This window comes from Cyprinodon tularosa, unplaced genomic scaffold (assembly GCF_016077235.1).
Source record: "Cyprinodon tularosa strain WSP-4 unplaced genomic scaffold, ASM1607723v1 ctg313, whole genome shotgun sequence".
In the NCBI taxonomy this organism is placed as follows: domain Eukaryota; kingdom Metazoa; phylum Chordata; class Actinopteri; order Cyprinodontiformes; family Cyprinodontidae; genus Cyprinodon; species Cyprinodon tularosa.
The window spans coordinates 1,088,300-1,107,500 of record NW_024039023.1 but is presented as its reverse complement, the minus strand read 5'-3'; the positions used below and the strand labels follow the sequence as shown (position 1 = coordinate 1,107,500).

The window sequence follows — 19,201 nt, the reverse complement described above, 5'->3', positions numbered from 1 at the left end:
TGCTTCCAATCCAGCGGCTGCGTCCTTGAAGGACCCAGTCTGCCTGGAATGGGTCCTCGAAGGATGTGAAAAATAAAGAGGTCGGAAAAGTTTGGATATACATTCAAACAGGGTTAGCCTTCTCTGACCATCACCATCAGGATCTGTTGCCTAGCGACCGTGACAGCAGAGCTCCGCGCTCACCTTAATTTTCCTGCCACTTCGGTGAAATCGCTCCACGCTCGCTCAATTTACCCTGGGACACACGGCGTTTGATTTAATGATGTGACCGATACAATTTTATAATCCCACATTTTTAATTGACGTAATGACGCATCGGAGCGAACTGGAGCGGAGCGAAATCCTGAATTAAAAACCGCTCTGCGCCCCACCATATTTCTTCCACTTGCTCCACGCTCAGCTCACATGCTTTGTGTGATAGTTGATTTAAAAAGCAGGAAAAGGATGGATTCTGAACTTCTCACCACTGTTATATGTGCTCATTTAAATTCTTAGGAGCTTCAGCAGCAGTACTTCCATCACATATATCAGATTTATAGTCCCCACACTGCAGAGGTACTGGAATCTGTGCTTACATGTCAGTCAAACCCGTTTGCACAGGGACAAATAAAACCTCTCAATAAAGCAGAGATTACCCGCCACTGACTCATTAACCATTTACAATAACAATTTGCATTTATTTAAGACAAAAGTATTCTCATCCTTGTCTTATATTAAACTGCACTGACAACTTTTTCCTCTGAGCATGGAGCCGTGTCACTACCTGATCCCTCCCGGACGCACGATCCGTTCTGCACATGCGCAAACAAATATGCATCCACGTGTCCATAAATAATGTAATCATGGTACTAAAACTACTTATTTATATCAATAACTCACTAAAGAATGCTAATACACACCTTTAAAAAATGTTTTATGACTTTAGTGAGACAATTTTTATTCTTTTTACATTTTCTTTGTTAAACTGCATCTCTTACGTCATCATGGGACATGCCCAGAGCAGTCCGGCAAAATATGATTAAACTATGTTTATCTGCATTTTAGTTGTTTCTTTCTTTATATTATGCACTATATAGCATAAGGTTAAAACAAACGAAAGCATCAAACTCAAAAAGACTAGATTCATGTTTAAATCCAAAGCCGAAAGTAGCATAGGATCCCATTTCCGGTGCAGATCGGGCAGAGACGATAAAACAGAAAAGATTTTAACGCATTTATTTTCTCAGGAAATACATTATTAACCTTTAACACATAATATTTTAGTACGTTTCTATTTTTGGAGAGGGGAAAATAGCCTCGTGAGACCATCCTGATCTCACGAGCTTTCAAGGTTTCACTCGCAGATCAGTCTGGAGACTCTCTGTTAAAGAAAATTTAGAGCCGTTCACCAAACGAACATCCAATCAGCGTTGGCTTTGAGGCGGGTTGAGGTTTGACGCAACGAGAAGCGCGACAGTTCAGTCTAAAGAACATGGCGGCTTCAGCCGATGAAACTAGCATTAGCGTGGCTATCGAGCAAGTTTTATCGGAATTACAGGGTATTTCTTCACTGAAAGAAGAGCAAAACACTGCTCTGGAGGCTTTTCTCAGAGGAAAAGATGTTTTTGCTCTTCTCCCGACTGGTTTCGGCAAGAGTTTGATCTATCATTTGGCTTGTGCCTGGCTTGTGGTTGTGTTTTTGTCGTCGCTCTGTTAGTACGTCATATGCTTCGTTGATCTGATTAGTATATTTGGCTCGTCTATCACCAACATAGGCCAATCAGCTAACAAGTATTTTCGCCCTTCCCAAAATTACTTCAACGGAAGGTTTCCAGATGGATATGCGGAGCAAATCCATCTGGCGGAGTCAGGTTAAGGGGAAAATGCCATTTAGGTATATAAATAAAATTGAGGACCACCCGGATGCATATCTGGATGCTCATGCGTAGAACGGATCGTGCTTCCGGGACGGATCGGGGAATGACAAGCAGCCGGCTTGCAATGAATCATGAGATACCCTAAGCTACAAAGGGTACGCCGGACACATCCTTCCAACTGGGAAGAAAGAGGGCTGCATTTGTCGGCTGCATATGAAGGATTCTTTGAATCCGAGCAGGCCACGGCGCCGCGCTATGATGTAATTGGGCGATTCGAACACAGCACATATAGGATAAACAGGAAGTCAAGCTTTTATATATATAAAAAGCTAAATGCTTGTTTATAAAATGAAAGATAATAACTTCTTCCTCTAACTTTAATTTTGAAAGTCCTGTGTTAAAGCATGACTTCCTGTCTTTACGGTGCCTCTGGTCCGTGTTTTGTCCCTTGTTTGACTCCCTCTACTGGTCTGGAGCAAAATAAATGTTTGCATTGCATCATTGCATTACTGTAGATTTTTGCTTCTTTTTTCAGTAGCTGTCTCAACTTTCTGTTTGTTTTTTTATGATTTGGAGTTTACATCATATGTGTGTTTGCAGCTCATTTTGCCGTTTTCTGCACGTTTGCACCTGCGGCCACATTACATTACCTTGAACATATGGAATATATTTTATTTTACAGACTTTAACTTCTATTTGTGCTCAGACTTATTGTTCACAATAATTATATTAGCAGCCATGTATGAAATGTATTTTTCTGATAATTTAACTGCACTACAGCGGTATTATTTATTTGTATTATTATTTTTAGTACTAATTTTTGTTTTGTTTTTTTTAACTTTACATACATATCACACTTTTAGAACAAGCAAATTAAAATATGAACCAAAACATAAACAAAAACAAAATGTAGATGTTTTGTCTTAAGCCTGAAAACAAATCCAAACCTGCACAGCCCTGTGTGATGAGGTGTTTGCCTACTGAACCTAAAAAACAGTTCAGTCACCTTTAGCACAAACAGCTGCAGTCATGTGGTGACTTTCTCACCATGAGTCTTTTATGGCTCTGTGTTTTTGGCTTGCTAATCTTTTCTGAATTGCTGTAATTCAGCCACGTTGGCAGGTTTTTCTACTTTAAACAGCCTTTTTAAGATCATGCATCTCAATAGATTTCAGGTCAGGACTTTGACTAGGCCTCTCCAAAGTCTGGTGGTTCCATTTAGGGAACATAGGAAAAACGATGTAGAAATAAGTAAAAAAAAATTTAAATCAAGAGTATTTACCCTTAATTTAGTAGGTAAATAAGATGATCTGCCAATGGAATGAGTATTTTTGCTCTTAAAATTAGATAATTAGATAATATGTGCTTGTAATAAGAAAATGCAGTTGCTTTTTTTTTTATCTTAAATGTAAATTGCCTCGTTCCATTGGTAAAGTATCTCATTTACCTCCTCCATTCAAGACAAAATGCACTTACTTTAAGAAAAAAATCACTTATTTAGATGTCAATTTTTTGCAGTGCAGCAAGTCTGCCATGGCCTCATAGAAATCCCAAGTTATAAATCCAGACTCGGTCTAGATTAAGGTGTGCGTCCTGCATTCATCCATTCCACAAATGCCAAGCCTGGCTCCACCAGTCTGGCTAGGTAACTGGTATGGCTGGAAACAGGCTCCAGGTGTGGCTTAGAAAAAGTGAATCTCAAGTGTGATGAACCAAGTAATGTTCTAACAGGGTGAAAATCACTTTTTCACACAGGGCCATGTACATTTGAATTTCTTTCCTCCCTTGAATATATATACACTACCGTTCAAAAGTTTGGGGTCACCCAAACAATTTTGTGTTTTCCTGAAAAGTCACACTTATTCACCACCATACGTTGTGAAATGAATAGAAAATAGAGTCAAGACATTGACAAGGTTAGAATTAATGATTTATATTTGAAATACGATTTTTTTTACATCAAACTTTGCTTTCGTCAAAGACTCCTCCATAAGCAGCAAGTACAGCATTACATCCTTTGGGATTCTAGCTGTTAATTTGTTGAGGTAATCTGGAGAAATTGCACCCCACGCTTTATTGGCCAGTCTCAGATATGGCTTTTTCTTTGCCACTCTGCCCTGAAGCCCAGAATCCTGCAGCCGCCCCTTCACTGTAGATGTTGACACTGGTGTTTTGCGGGTACTATTTAATGAAGATGCCGGTTGGGGACCTGTGAGGCGTTTCTCAAACTAGAGACTCTAATGTACTTATCTTCTTGCTCAGTTGTGCAACGCGGCCTCCCACTTCTTTTTCTACTCTGGTTAGAGCCTGTTTGTGCTGTCCTCTGAACGGAGTAGTACATACTGTTGTAGGAAATTTTTAATTTCTTAACAATTTCTCACATGGAATAGCCTTCATTTCTAAGAACAAGAATAGACTGTCGAATTTCAGATGAAAGTTCTGTTTTTCTGGCCATTTTGAGCGTTTAATTGACCCCACAAATGTGATGCTCCAGAAACTCAATCTGCTCAAAGGAAGGTCAGTTTTGTAGCATCTGTAACGAGCTAAACTGTTTTCAGATGTGTGAACATGATTGCTCAAGGGTTTTCTAATCATCAATTAGCCTTCTGAGCCAATGAGCAAACACATTGTACCATTAGAACACTGGAGTGATAGTTGCTGGAAATGGGCCTCTATACACCTATGGAGATATTGCACCAAAAACCAGACATTTGCAGCTAGAACAGTCATTTACCACATTAGCAATGTATAGAGTGTATTTCTTTAAAGTTAAGACTAGTTTAATGTTATCTTCATAGAAAAGTACAGTGCTTTTCCTTTAAAAATTAGGACATTTAATGTGACCCCAAACTTTTGAACTGTAGTGTATATATTTTTTCATTAGCATAATGTGTTTACTTCTACTATTTAAGTTTGATGTTCTGAAACACTTAAGGGTGACAAACATGCAAAAAAGAGAATGAAATCTGCAAAGATGCAAACAGTCTTTTTCACACTGCAGCTGTTTAAACACTATTCTGAAGACACTGAGGTCTGCTGCTCAGACTTTCTCTCCTTTCATAACAAATTGTTAGATCCTGAAACCTTACTAGAGATAAAGAATAATAAAACATCAATGTGCCATCAATCCAAATATCATTGCCCAGTTTATCAAAAGTAACCCACTTGGATTTTGGATAATGGATTGGATCAAATACTGAAAATCAATTTGGTTTTTTTTTAATGAAAAAATGTCTTATGATTTTTGATTAGATCCAATATTTCAATCCAGGTTCTGATTTTTTTATTTTTATATTTTATTTTTCAGAATTTTGTAATAGGATTGGAATCACTTTGATTGAAAAAAAGATGAATTAAACTGTACCAGTAAGAAAGGGGGGACTCGGCTTGGATTTTTAGGCCCAAAATGTTTATAGTTCATGGAACTCTAACTTTAGTTGGATGATGCAGGGCAGCCTATACTTACCCTATTTTTCTATAAGTTTTTATTTGCATGTTCAAAAATCCCAGTAATCGGATGAGTTAGGCTATTTTGCCTGTTTAGCTTTTGAATATTGGTCTAAAGCTAAGTAAAGGTCTGTGTTTTAAATACATAATTTTACAACAAAGTTGAATGCAGAGCAGAGGCACAATACTGACATCTACTGGTTGATGTGTAGCAGCAGTTTTCATGTTGCAGATAATCTTGAATTAGTGATCTATCCGGATCAGATTGATCCAAACTAAAATATTGTGCTTTATTTGATCCTGAATCACAAAATAAAGGATTATCAATTTCATCTGGATTAAACCTTTTTGAAACCTTTTTTCCGGGTCGAGAGTTTTCCTACAGACAGGAAGCAAAAAGAAGAAGGCTTTTTAAACTTTTCCTGCTTTATTTCTAGATGTAATTTAAAAAAAAGAATGAATGTTTAGCTTCAGCAAACATTAATACCTCCTCAGCATGTTGTGAGGTTCATCTCATTTTGAACATTGGATCCAGGTCTGTGTGAAGCAGATAAAGGATCCAAAACTCTGGACTCCAAATGAAAGAGTCGGAGTGTCGTAATCTCCGAGGTAAATGGGTTTCAGTTCTCGGACCCTTGTATTTTCCACGGGCACCACTGTTACAACAATAGCAACAATAAAAACCTTTTCTACTCAGTACTCTGGGCGTATATACACAGTATTAAACATAGTGTCTTATAAACCTATACATGTAGCCATAGAACAGCTGATGTAATAATACGTATATAATAAAGAAAGGCTGCAAACGGTATAAATAGAAAGGTTTTACTGATGTTGATGTCATGGCTGGATGGCAGACTTCTTAAATGCAAAAGTCTGGAACCATTGTGTTGCATTGACTTTCTGACTCCTAATTCTGACTTTTAGGGGCCTTTCATTTGAAATAATCGACTTAAAAGTTGGATATTACCCCCCATTTGCTCCTTTATCTTTGCATTGTTCACTCTTTTGCAGATAGAAGCTTTTCTAACGTAAAGATAGTCCCCTTCCTTCCTCCATCAGAAATACAGATAGAGTCTATTCTTAATTGATGAAGGTGCAGAATGTGTCATTTTCTAATAGGAAAAAAAAAAACTGGCAGGAGGACTAAGCATGGAGCAGCTATCGCTGAAATCCAGTGGTCTGAGTGTTTACCCTCTCAGGCTCAAATTAAGTTACAGTTGCAGGAAAAATCGGATTTTTCAAGAAAATGATCATATGGGGTAGTAATATTCAATTTAGATTTTTTTTTGAGAGAGACCTTCACATGCAATGAATTCTGGGATGTTGCAGATTTGCAACAGTGGCCCGGACTGGTAAATTAACACTGAAGACTGAATCTGATATGAATGTTAACTTTATTTGAATGTCACAAACAAAAAATTAACAAACCAAAATTCAAAAAAAAAAATTTCTTTAACAAAATTAGAGACAACTTTTTTTTCTGATTTTTTCTCCACCGACATTTCAAAATCTCTTGAGAAGGCCGATTCTGTTAAAATGTTGCTCAAATATAGGCAAACTAATAGATAAAGCATGTAGCATCCATTGGTACCTGTTTGGGCACACGTTGCGAATCCACAACATTGAAATCGAGATGCCTCTGGAGATAAAATCTACTAATTGGCATGTGTCATATCTATATACATTCATGATTCATCTTATGTAGTATTGATTTCAAAATAATGGAAATTGGTAGTGATGCTTACATGAAATTGGTGCTTAGAAAATCTGTTTCAGTGACACCAAGGACTCAGCCATGTTGAAAGTGAGTCAGCAGTGCTATCTGGTGAGCTGGAGGGAAACTGTTTGTTGCAAATGCACAACTAAGTCCTTACAAAAACAAAAGCTCTTAAAATATGGATGTGGAGTAATTAGATAAGTGTCATTTAGCTGTTGCAAATCTGCAACATCTGCCTGGAGAGGGTTAATAGCAGTCAAGTGATACATCTTCCCAACAAACTGCATAAATGACACTCTATTTCAAAATAAAACAGCTACATAAGATAAAAGACACTGATCTCTGTGGTTTACTCCTCTTTATTCCATCTTGTGAGATTTTTGCTCAAAGCTACAGCCTGTTTTTACATCATGTGATCCATTCCTCTTCAATATGATCGTTTTAATTGCAGTTCTTTTGGTTTGTCTAAATGGCTGCAGTAAATATGTTCTCCTGGACACTTATTTCAAGAGATCTAGAACCTAAAAGACTAAGCTTTAATACATTTCATAGCATTTTTCTACATATATAAAAACCTTAAATCTGTTAAATGAATCTAGTGTTGTGAACATGTTTTCCGTAAACAGACTATTAATGAAGTGATTCTGAGGTTCGTGGTTTTAGCTTTGAGCCGCTGATCCTTGTGCTGCAGGTTACCTGACAGGAAGTGAGGACTACTTCAGCCACGAGCGCTGTTACCACATCAATGGTCTAAACCTGACCCGCTGTGCACTGGACCTGAGGGACGGAGAGGAGGTGGCCACCGCCTACAAAGGAGCTTATTCCACTGAGCTGTTCAGTCAGAGAGCCGTCAGTGTCATCAATAAACACAACTCCAGCAAGGTGACACACAAACACACAAACCTTACCTTTCAGGTTTTTTCTCTATCTTTCTTGAAGATTAATCTTATTTTTTCATTTTCTCTGATATGCCAGCCGCTCTTCCTCTACGTGGCGCTGCAGGCGGTGCATTCGCCCCTGCAGGTACCGGAGTGCTACTTGACCCCCTACGGTTTCATCGAAGACCGTCAACGCAGGCTGTACGCCGGCATGGTGTCGGCCATGGACGAGGCTGTGGGCAACATCAGCCTGGCCCTGCAGCAGGAGGGACTCTGGGAAAACACGGTCCTGGTGTTTTCCACAGGTACACTGCTAACACTCGTGCATAAAGCACTAACATGGTCAACATCAAACCATCATTTCCTAACATGAAGTATGGAGGCAGAGAGAACTGATCGGCTAAAGCAGAGCCTGTTTGCAGCTCTAAAGTTTGTTTTTTTAGTGTACTTTATTCCCGTAACCCTTCCTTGTGTGACTTTGTAAAATCTCACTTCATGTTTTCTTCCTTATTTTGATGCAATAGACTTTTGATCTGATATCCTTATAGGTTGATCCTTTTAAGCTGAATCCCAACTCATGTTTATCCTCAGATATACATCTATGTTAAAGAGAACTGCACAGTTTGTTATACTATACTCATAAACTTGTAATAATAACATAGATAGTTTCCTTTTTATGGGGTTCCACCAACACTATGTAATGCATAATGATGTTTTTATATATTTCTTAGAAAAGATAATCTCTGAAGTGTTTTTTGTTCCTCTTTTCAAAGTCGCTTAAAGCTACAGTGTGTAATTTTCAGCGACATCTAGCGGTCAGACTGCAGACTGCAGCAACATGAACGTCTCCCCCCCACCGCTTCTCCCCCCCAACAGTACGGCGAGCGTTACGGGACAAAATGTCTTCCACGACGTCCGCATCACCTACCTTCTCAAGTGATGAGGTTTGTTTACATAGATAATTTTACAGATAGTATTTCATTAGTCTGTGTAGGGTATAGATTTCATGTAGACTTAAGATAATAAATATACCCGTTATTTTTTCTACGTCGTTGTGACGTTTTGGTGAGCTGCTTTGCATGGTGATATAAACAGACGAAGTAATTGTAGTCATTAGTTTAACAGCGAGATTGTGTTCGCTGGAAGAATATATATTCCCCGTTTACAGAGTCCAAGTCTTGTTTGTGGCACGGGGGTTACAAGGCAAGGAAGAGGGAAAGGAAGAGGGCAGAGAGGCCGGGGTGAGCGTGCAGCTGGGGCCAGGCGAGAGAGGGGAGCCAGCGGGGTGAGAGCAGAGGAGGAAAGGCTTGAAGATCTCCAAAGGAGCCGGAGAGAAGTAACCGAGGTATATATCCAGAAAATTATTTTACAGAAAATTACTGAATCATTACCTGTGAAACGTCAGGGACGTTGCTGAATAAGTATACTGGAGAGTAACAGCATCATCACGCAGCATGTTATTGTTTTAGACAGGTCTGAGCATCCTGTACTCCAAAAACTGCAGTGATATTAGACAATTGTGTGTGTAGGATTAATTACCTGTCCAAGAGAAAACTGGCAACTTGAGCGTCACTTTGAAAACCTTTTTCCTCCATCAGTGACTTCCATCGTGTAAATGCCGTGCCAATGTTGATCCGTGTTTTTTGTCGTTTCTTGTCACTCTTGCGTTTATTCTCGTCGTGTTTCCGCTTCTTAGATGACGGGGGTTCGGTGTCCGCCGCTTTTCGTTGTGATACAGAGTAGGCATGATCCTCCATTCGTCTGATGTTTGGCCACACAGTGCCAAACAGTTTGCAAAGTCACTCACGCCTGCCGCCTTGTTTACCTTTCTTGTTACCGAGGCGCAGTATACCTGCTTCTTCTTCTTCTTTGGTTTCAGGCAGACTAAACGCTTCTCAGGCATAATACTGCCATCTACTGTTCAGTACCGTCTCAGTTCATCTCTCTCAACTTGCCGTAGTTATTTTCGAGCGTCATGGGAGATCTCGCAATCGCTAGTTTGTTGGCTCTGCGCTGCCGTAGCGCAAAGATGTCTGCCTCCATGGCTGCGAGACCCGCTCCTATGTAATTATAAATAACGAATTCTAAGGCAACGCAAATGTTATGGTTAAAAGGCTGAGCTCATAGGTGATGATAAATAACATAGTTATGTATAATATATTAAATTTCTGAATTTATATGCCTGTAATTATTACACACTGTAGCTTTAAATAATTCTGCTCTAAACCAAATTGTTGTCATACTCCAGCTGTCCAGTAGAGAGCAGCGTATGGCTGCTTTTCTCAGGGCCAGAGGGCTCTGGCCTGTTGACAGCTCTCCATCTGAAAGAGATTTCTAGGAGAACATCATCTGTTCATCTAAAAACATGTGGCCGCTCGCAGTTTTCCACATGTGGATGGTCTAATGGTTGGCATCTGAAGTAGGAAACCACTTTGAGGGTTATTTTTAGTGGCATTCAAGTTTTTAAAGGCTAATTAGAAAACAGGAACAATGCTGTGAAAGTGAAAAGTGAGTGCTTTTTGTACAACGTGAGGTGGGATGCGGTAGGTGGTCCATTTAATTGTCCTTCTACACATATGGTTGGCAGCAGCTTCTGACTGCTGATCTGAGACACTTTGAATGCCTACGTCACTACTGTTCAAAAAGATGCAGAGCGTGAATAATCTGTGATACAACTAGATTTTGATGAAATGCTCCTTCATCGAAAGTTTTATGAATCCCCTCGGCTGTTGTCCTTGGCTCCTACGTGTCATGACTAACAGGAAGCAAATGAGCCCTGAACTGGCTCCCTCTGCAGTGAGGCTTACTGTAAAACGTCAGCCTCTCTGGGACGTTACTGTTAGCAAACGAGTGAGGAAAGCTGCGGCCAAACCGGTAGGGATCTGGGGAAAAGACGGAACAGTCCAACCACAGCTTGAAAAAGCATTAAGGAGCAGAGAGAGAGAGTTTTCCAGAACAGTTCAACACAGACTTCTTCCTGGACTCACATGCAGTCTGCTAATGAAAGGGGATCTCTGGCTGGATGTCATTGGTGAGGTGGGTGTTGACACTGGATCCTAGAACCAAATGATAGTCAGTGTGGACCCATTCATGGACCATCTCTCAGTGTCTGATCCAGACTGAAATTATCTGAAGCATCAAAGGGATTGCATAGACACCTTATTATTTTAATTTGTGTTATTAAGTCCTGCATACAAAGTAAAGGACAATGTGAAGAAATGGTTGTTAAGGTAATCTGATTTAGGGAAGAAAGATAGAGAACACACACATATATATTATATATATATATGTATATATACATACATACTGTGTGTGTTCAGATATAAAAATTGACCATCTAATTCTCGTACTGCCTCTTTTGTTAAAGTACACACACAAACATATATATATTTATATATACGTATGTATATATATGTATATATATATATATATATATATATATATATATATATAAATATATACATACATATATATACACTCACCGGCCACTTTATTAGGTACACCTGTCCAACTGTTAACACTTAATTTCTAAGCAGCCAATCACATGGCGGCAACTCAGTGCATTTAGGCATGTAGACATGGTCAAGACAATCTCCTGCAGTTCAAACCGAGCATCAGTATGGGGAAGAAAGGTGATTTGAGTGACTTTGAACGTGGCATGATTGTTGGTGCCAGAAGGGCTGGTCTGAGTATTTCAGAAACTGCTGATCTACTGGGATTTTCACGCACAACCATCTCTAGGGTTTACAGAGAATGGTCCGAAAAAGAAAAAACATCCAGTGAGCGGCAGTTCTGTGGGCGGAAATGCCTTGTTGATGCCAGAGGTCAGAGGAGAATGGCCAGACTGGTTCGAGCTGATAGAAGGGCAGCAGTGACTCAAATAACCACCCGTTACAACCAAGGTGGGCAGAACAGCATCTCTGAACGCACAGTACGTCAAACTTTGAGGCAGATGGGCTACAGCAGCAGAAGACCACACCGGGTGCCACTCCTTTCAGCTAAGAACAGGAAACTGAGGCTACAATTTGCACAAGCTCATTGAAATTGGACAATAGAAGATTGGAAAAACGTTGCCTGGTCTGATGAGTCTCGATTTCTGCTGCGACATTCGGATGGTAGGGTCAGAATTTGGCACCTACAACATGAAAGCATGGATCCATCCTGCCTTGTACCAACGGTTCAGGCTGGTGGTGGTGGTGTCATGGTGTGGGGAATATTTTCTTGGCACCCTTTGGGCCCCTTGGTACCAATTGAGCATCGTTGCAACGCCACAGCCTACCTGAGTATTGTTGCTGACCGTGTCCATGCCTTTATGACCACAATGTACCCAACTTCTGATGGCTACTTTCAGCAGGATAATGCGCCATGTCATAAAGCTGGAATCATCTCAGACTGGTTTCTTGAACAATGAGTTCACTGTACTCAAATGGCCTCCACAGTCACCAGATCTCAATCCAATAGAGCATCTTTGGGATGTGGTGGAACGGGAGATTCGCATCATGGATGTGCAGCCGACAAATCTGCGGCAATTGTATGATGCCATCATGTCAATATGGACCAAACTCCCTGAGGAATGCTTCCAGCACCTTGTTGAATCTATGCCACCAAGAATTGAGGCAGTTCTGAAGGCAAAAGGGGGTCCAACCCGTTGCCAGCATGGGGTACCTAATAAAGTGGCCGGTGAGTGTATGTATGTATATATATGTATATATATATATATATATATATATATATATATATATATGTATATATATATATATATATATATATATATATATATATATATATATATATATATATATATATATGTATATATATAGTATATATATATATATATATATATATATATATATATATATATATATATATATATATATATATATATATATATATATATATATATATATATATACGTATATATATACATATATATATGTGTGTATGTGTATATATATATATATATATATATATATGTATATATTTATATCTATATATATATTGTTTTTTGAAGTCCAGATGTTTACCCAGAAGCCTACAAAAGACTTTGAGACTGTATAGAAAGGTGTGCCTCCAGAGTATTTACTCATTTGCATAATGCCCTTTTTTTCTTTCTTCATTACTGAGGTTTTAACAAATCCTTTTAAAAGTGTGAGGGGTGTAAATACTTATGCAATCTGGTATTTGCTTGTCTTTTAACCAGAACTATTTGTTTATTTGTGTCAGATAACGGCGGTCAGACAGTGTCTGGTGGCAGCAACTGGCCGCTGCGTGGGAGGAAGCTGTCGCTGTGGGAAGGAGGCGTGCATGGAGTGGGATTTGTCACCGGCCCGCTGCTGGAAAAACCCGGAACCACCAACCATGAGCTCATCCACATCTCCGACTGGCTGCCTACTTTTGTTGGCCTGGCAGGCGGGAGTACCAAGGGAACAAAGCCGCTGGACGGGTTTGACGTGTGGAAGACAATCAGGTGAGCTGGGCTGTGTGTTCCTCTGCTTTCCTGGACCAGCAGCTCGTTCTTGCGGTGAGGCCTCAATAAGCCCTTTATTACCGTGGCAATGGGAGCTGCAGAAGGAGGAAATTCCATCAGTCTTTCTCATACAAATCCCTGCTCCTTCCTTTCTTATTATTTTCTGCTCTCCGCCTGTGATGTTCCAGTATTAGATCAGCCGGTTGGTTTCCAGGGCAGATCTTTTATGCGGGCGCCGTGTCAACAAAGCTAATCGACTGAAATACTTTTTTAGCTGAGGCAATTAGAGTGTGGAGGGGTCACATGCAGCTGCTCACAGACCACAAATGTACTTTCCATGTGGGCTCGGTAAACTGTCAGATTCCCATCTGACCCATGTTACTGTGCTGTAAAAAAAATTATTTACTCCCTTACAGATGTATCTTTTTTCCTCTAAATCAGGAACCTTTTTGATCCAAAGAGCCATTTTTCACCTTTTCCCCTCACAATACGAAACCTTAATGACTCTTTAAAAGACAAAAACAATGTGAATAATTGAAAAAATAAAACTATGAATAAAACACTGAATAGATGAATAAATGCAGTTACAGTGGGTACGGAAAGTATTCAGACCCCTTTACATTTTTCATTTTTAAATCATTTTATTTCTCATTAAAGTACAGTCACCACTCGGCTCCTATTTTGACAGAAAAAAAGCCAAAAATGTATAAGTTTTCGCAAATTGTTATATATATATATCTACCGGTATATATATATATATAGATATATATATATCTATATATATCTATATATATATATCTATATATATATAGATATATATATAGATATATATGTCTATATCTCTCTCTCTCTCTCTATATATATATATATATATATATATATATATAGATAGATAGATAGATAGATAGATAGATAGATAGATAGATAGATAGATAGATAGTGTGTATATTTTTTAAATTATGCTAGTGGAATTCTTTTGAAATGTGCAAGAAGTTATTTTCTTCTATATGCCAGATATGTTTATTTCAAAGAACTCAAAAAGATAATCATGTCTAATGTTAAAAGGTAACTGATCAAGGTAGCTTCAGCTACATTGAAATCTTTCAGCCTACTTCGTGTTGTCAGACAGGTTCATTTTAAGTGCTTGTTTTTTAATAAAAACACTAGCGGCTCGTTTTTTCGAGAGTAGGCTGACAGGAAAGGGCGTATGAGAGAGAAATGTGGCAAAGGACCACAGGTCGGATTCAAACCTGGGTCATGCGCGCTAATAACTACGCCACCTGCACTCCTTTAATCTTTATTTAAAAACCGTTTTCTTTTCGTTTATCGTTGTCTGAAATTGTTTCAGGAAAAATCTTAGATTTTTTTTTTTTTCCTGAAACAATTGGACGTGTTTGTAAAGTAAAGAAGGAATCTATAAAGAGGGAATTCCAATTTTTGTCTTATATTTTATATTTATAAATCAGTCCAGCGCTCCTCTCCACCCAATGGACCAGCACAAATCATCTGATCATTCCCTGCTAACTTTTAGTGGCCGGCTTAATAATTAAAAGCAGCGGCCTGGTGGAGTAAAAATGGAGGCCAGCAGGCAGCAGCGGAGTGAGAGTTATTTTAGTTGTGTTATCAGGACATGCGGTCGGGCTGAGCGCTGTGTTTTCTCTGCTGTGGAACGTGGTCAGAGCCAGCTGGTTCACATTTCCAGATCCCAGATCGAGGTTTTCTCTGTTCATGAGTGAGATATAGTCACCATGCACGTGTGTCCATGTGTTTAATACTAACGGCCCTTTTTATCTTGCAGCAAAGGCTTTGCCTCGCCCAGACTGGAGCTGCTGCACAACATTGACCCTTTGTATAGTGACCTCGCTCCATGTAAGTTCCTTCTTCTATCTGGATTAATCATATGGAACCACTGTCCAGATATGTTCTGCATTTTGCTCTGACAATTCAGGCTTTGGAGCATTCTTTTAACTTTTAAAGATTGACCAAACAGATTGAGAATGAGGTGAACGTTCATTGAGGTCATTTAGACATTTATTCTTCTGACCTCTACTGGTTATATTTCCTACAGCACCAGTAGGAGGGGACTTGTTCTCCTCCAAGGAGAAGGATCTTATTTCTTTCTTTTTTTTCTCTTGACCAAAATTTACCTGCCTAATTTTCCCCCGTAATGCTCAGTCTCTTTGTCGTACCTTATTCTCTCTTCTTCCAGCTCACTCCAAATGGTTTCCATGGCTTTTAGGTCTTCGGATGATAAACAGGCCCACAGCATCACACGTCCTTCACTTTGCCAGGCTTCAACTGTTATATGGCCAGATAATAGGTCTTATCTCGCCCTCATGACTTGAGTAATGAGGCTTAACACATCAGCCTAACCTGAGTGCTAAACGATCATGCAGTCAGCCTGTCTTCCTGGGGTCAAATTCTAAAAAACAAGTATGTTGCTTTATATACATCGTAATACAAAAACCACTGACTCATTTTAAAACCAAGACAATTCATCCGTCAACCAAACTACACATACCATATGGGAGAATACAAAGTTAACTTCCAAAAATAACAACAAATGCATGATCCTGAGACAATGTACACTTCTCTATGTAGCAAATACAAGATTATAAAACATGTAAATATTTAGTATGTTGATGAATAAAAACCTATTTCTAAGCTAACGAATGTCAGAAGGACTCCTATTCCCATTTAGTGATATAGTGATTATTCCCATATAGTGATCACCTGTTTATCAAAGCAGATAAGGACTTACATTTTAGCTGCAATGCTAATGTGTTTAAAGGCCAGGCATTCTGACACAAAAAAGTCTTGTCCTGCTCTTAAGCCGGGCATACACTGTACGATTTTTTCAATCGTTGCAAGCAGATGCAATTCATTCTGTATGACGAAACCGCAGGGTTTAAAAGTTCACAGCTCATGATGCATGTTCTCAAACCGTGCGACCCGATGCACGACGCGTAGATGAGATCTACCTGAGATCTACCTGCTAAAACTGAATGTCTAAAACCCCGTCAGTGAGATGGCGCTACTCGGACTTGTCTATCTGAAAGCCAAACGTGTAGAAGAGGACATAGACAGAAGTGTCGATGCCTCCTGTTAAACATGAAGCTCACTAGAGTGAAAGGTGCTGTCTTGGCAATTTGTGCAAGTTTGTGCTGAAAGCCCTAAAAAGAAAAAATGACAAAGACATGGCTGAGCAAATGTGGCTACTACAGTCTGTCAATTTTACAAGAAGAACTCCATTTCACTCGCTCCCCCACCATGCTTCTGTGTTCTCATCTGAGAGGAAGCAGAAGAAGAATCCTTGTTTACGCCTGAGCGATTTGTCCATAACCAACTTACGATGGCAGACTGGATTTCAAACATCATGTTTGATTCTCTCCCGACCTTAGGATTCCTGATTGGGAGGTGGTCTTGAGAGGCTAATCCCCCCTCGTTACCCCCTGTTCACTACAGGATGCACGCCGCACGATTAGGCTGATCTCTGCTTCTGTCTCCTTGAACCCCAGTCGGCCTCAGCAGATGGCCGCTCACTCTGAGCCTGGTTCTGCTGGAGGTTTCTTCCTGTTAAAAGGGAGTTTTTCCTCTCCACTGTCGCTGCAAGTATGCTTAGTGTGAAGGATTGCATTTGAGTCAATGAGTCGATGCAATCAACTGGTTTTCCTTAGATAGAAAACTTTGAATTAATTTGACTTTATGATCTGGTTTAACTGTAAAGTGCCTTGAGATGACATGTGTTGAGAATTGGCGCTATAGAAATAAACTGAATTGGATTGAACTGAAATCCACCCGATCGATAAATTTGTTCCAAGAAAGAGCAAAAAATCATACAGTGTATGCCCGGCGTTACCTTCACAGCTTTGCAATAGATAGTTGGTATTAATCCACTATTTCTTTTAAGGTGTGTGGAGAAGTGTGCTTTGTTAGCACCAACGTTGTGAAACCTATCCTCTTTAAAATGCTCCGCACACAGATGCAAAACCTCTGGAGTTTTAACAGGTAGATTTCCATGAGAAATAAAATCCACCCACATCACAGGCTCAGATGATGGCAATAAAAATGACTTTTGAGCTGCTGTGCTTAGCTTTTAGCTTAGCTCTTAGCTTAGCCATATCTGTTTGGATGGTCTGCGTTGGTGAGCAGAGAGATGGCGCCTGGTAAAGGGCAGGCTCAGATAGGGGGAGGGGTTCATTCCCCGAATGACTTCATAAAGGGCATAATTTGCATTTTGAGAACATATTAATAATAATAATACATTTGATTTATACTGCACTTTTCATCAAAAAGACCTCAAAGTACTACAAAAAAGAAAAGCATTAAAAAAAAGAAATGCATAAATAAAAAAAATAAAAAAAATCATCATTATTATTATAATACTATAATAGTTGTCATAATAATCACATTAATCACATAGGATTTTATTGTATTTAAAAATACACAGACTTCAGAGCACATATGACTGTTGGAAAATGTTTAGAGCTAATTTAGCATAATATGGGACCTTTAAAATTAACTAGCTACCTTTCGTTGGTGTTTTCAGAATGAACTGAGTGGTTTTGAAAATGTTCTAGTGATTTATATAGACTTTTAGGCTTAGGTGTGTCTGGCTGCTCAGTTTGAACGTACCAAACTTGTGACAGACAATCTGCAAATGAGGCAAGAACCACATGAATAATGATGAAGGAAAGATAATAACCTGGTTAAATGTTTGTTTAATCCGTCTGAGCTTGGTGCTCCGAATTAAAATTGCCGTTGATTTTTGCTAAATATGAATGATAATGAATCATTATTGAATAAGCGTATATAATCGATAACTGTAGGATTACCCCCGGTTCTATTCTATAAATAACCAACTTCTAAAGAGTATCTGAAAGAAATGAAGGAAAGAAATCCTGAAAGTTAATCGTAATAATAGGGGATGTGTCCCAGTTGGACTGTAAATCCTGTAGCTGGAACAGGTTTCGTCAGGTTGTTGGATTCAGCCTCTATTTTACCAAATATGAACGTCCCTGATCTGAGGGAGAATACCCTAATAGGCCCGTTTGAAACGGTCCAAGTCGTGATTCATCTCCTGGATATGGCCAACAGCTTGATAAAGCTAGCGAAGATGGAAACCTCGTGTTGCCTGCCTCTCCTCCTCCTGTGTCCATGCTGTGCGGGATGCATAGTCCTATTCTTTTGCCGGTTTAAATCTGTTTTATTTCCTCTCAGCATGGACGGAAATACCAAAAGAACGTCTGGATTCACACAGCAGCTCCAAAGGCAAAGTAATATGGTAAAAAATTGCATAATATCAGACAATGCCTAATCAAGCAAATTATCAGAGTGCTTTTGGGCTGTGTTTTGTCATATAAGAGCAAACACTTTACTAAATGTGGTGTACAAACCAACTTAAACTAGTGATTTTAATGTGATAAACTGTAAAAAATAAGAATAAAGTATAAATAATTACCTGATTTCTAATGAAGCTGAATATAATCCGTCATTGTTATCAGTCCACAGTAGATAGCTGGGTGTGTGTGAGCTGTTTAACCTCTGATTGCAGGAAGGATTCCTGGTAAAAGGTCATATGACTGTGGAAACATGGAGGAGTGGACTCCTCTGCCTTAACCACTTAATAATTTGTGGACCTAACCACCACCTCCATCTCTAATGGGACTCTCTGGTCTGAGGCGGCTATTTCTGACTGAGGTGAAAACTCCAACCTTGATGTTGGACATTCAAGAATAGCGGAGAAACAGGAGGGGCACAATTTATTTTTTTTGTTGTTTTTTGTACTAAAATTCCTCACAGATGTGCCACAGGAGGGTGTAATGGGTCAGTG

The 19,201-nt window shown here is 39.3% G+C and overlaps 1 protein-coding gene across 1 annotated transcript in view; it reads left to right on the top strand.

The window, feature by feature from the left end:
• The window catches only part of arsb (arylsulfatase B), a 42,852-nt gene that overhangs the window by 4,800 nt on the left and 18,851 nt on the right, over positions 1–19,201 (top strand). The window contains exons 3-6 of the mRNA XM_038292484.1: positions 7,715–7,905; positions 7,999–8,206; positions 13,125–13,368; positions 15,167–15,237. Coding sequence (XP_038148412.1) covers positions 7,715–7,905; positions 7,999–8,206; positions 13,125–13,368; positions 15,167–15,237 — 714 coding nt within the window. The remainder of the gene's footprint in view (positions 1–7,714; positions 7,906–7,998; positions 8,207–13,124; positions 13,369–15,166; positions 15,238–19,201) is intronic.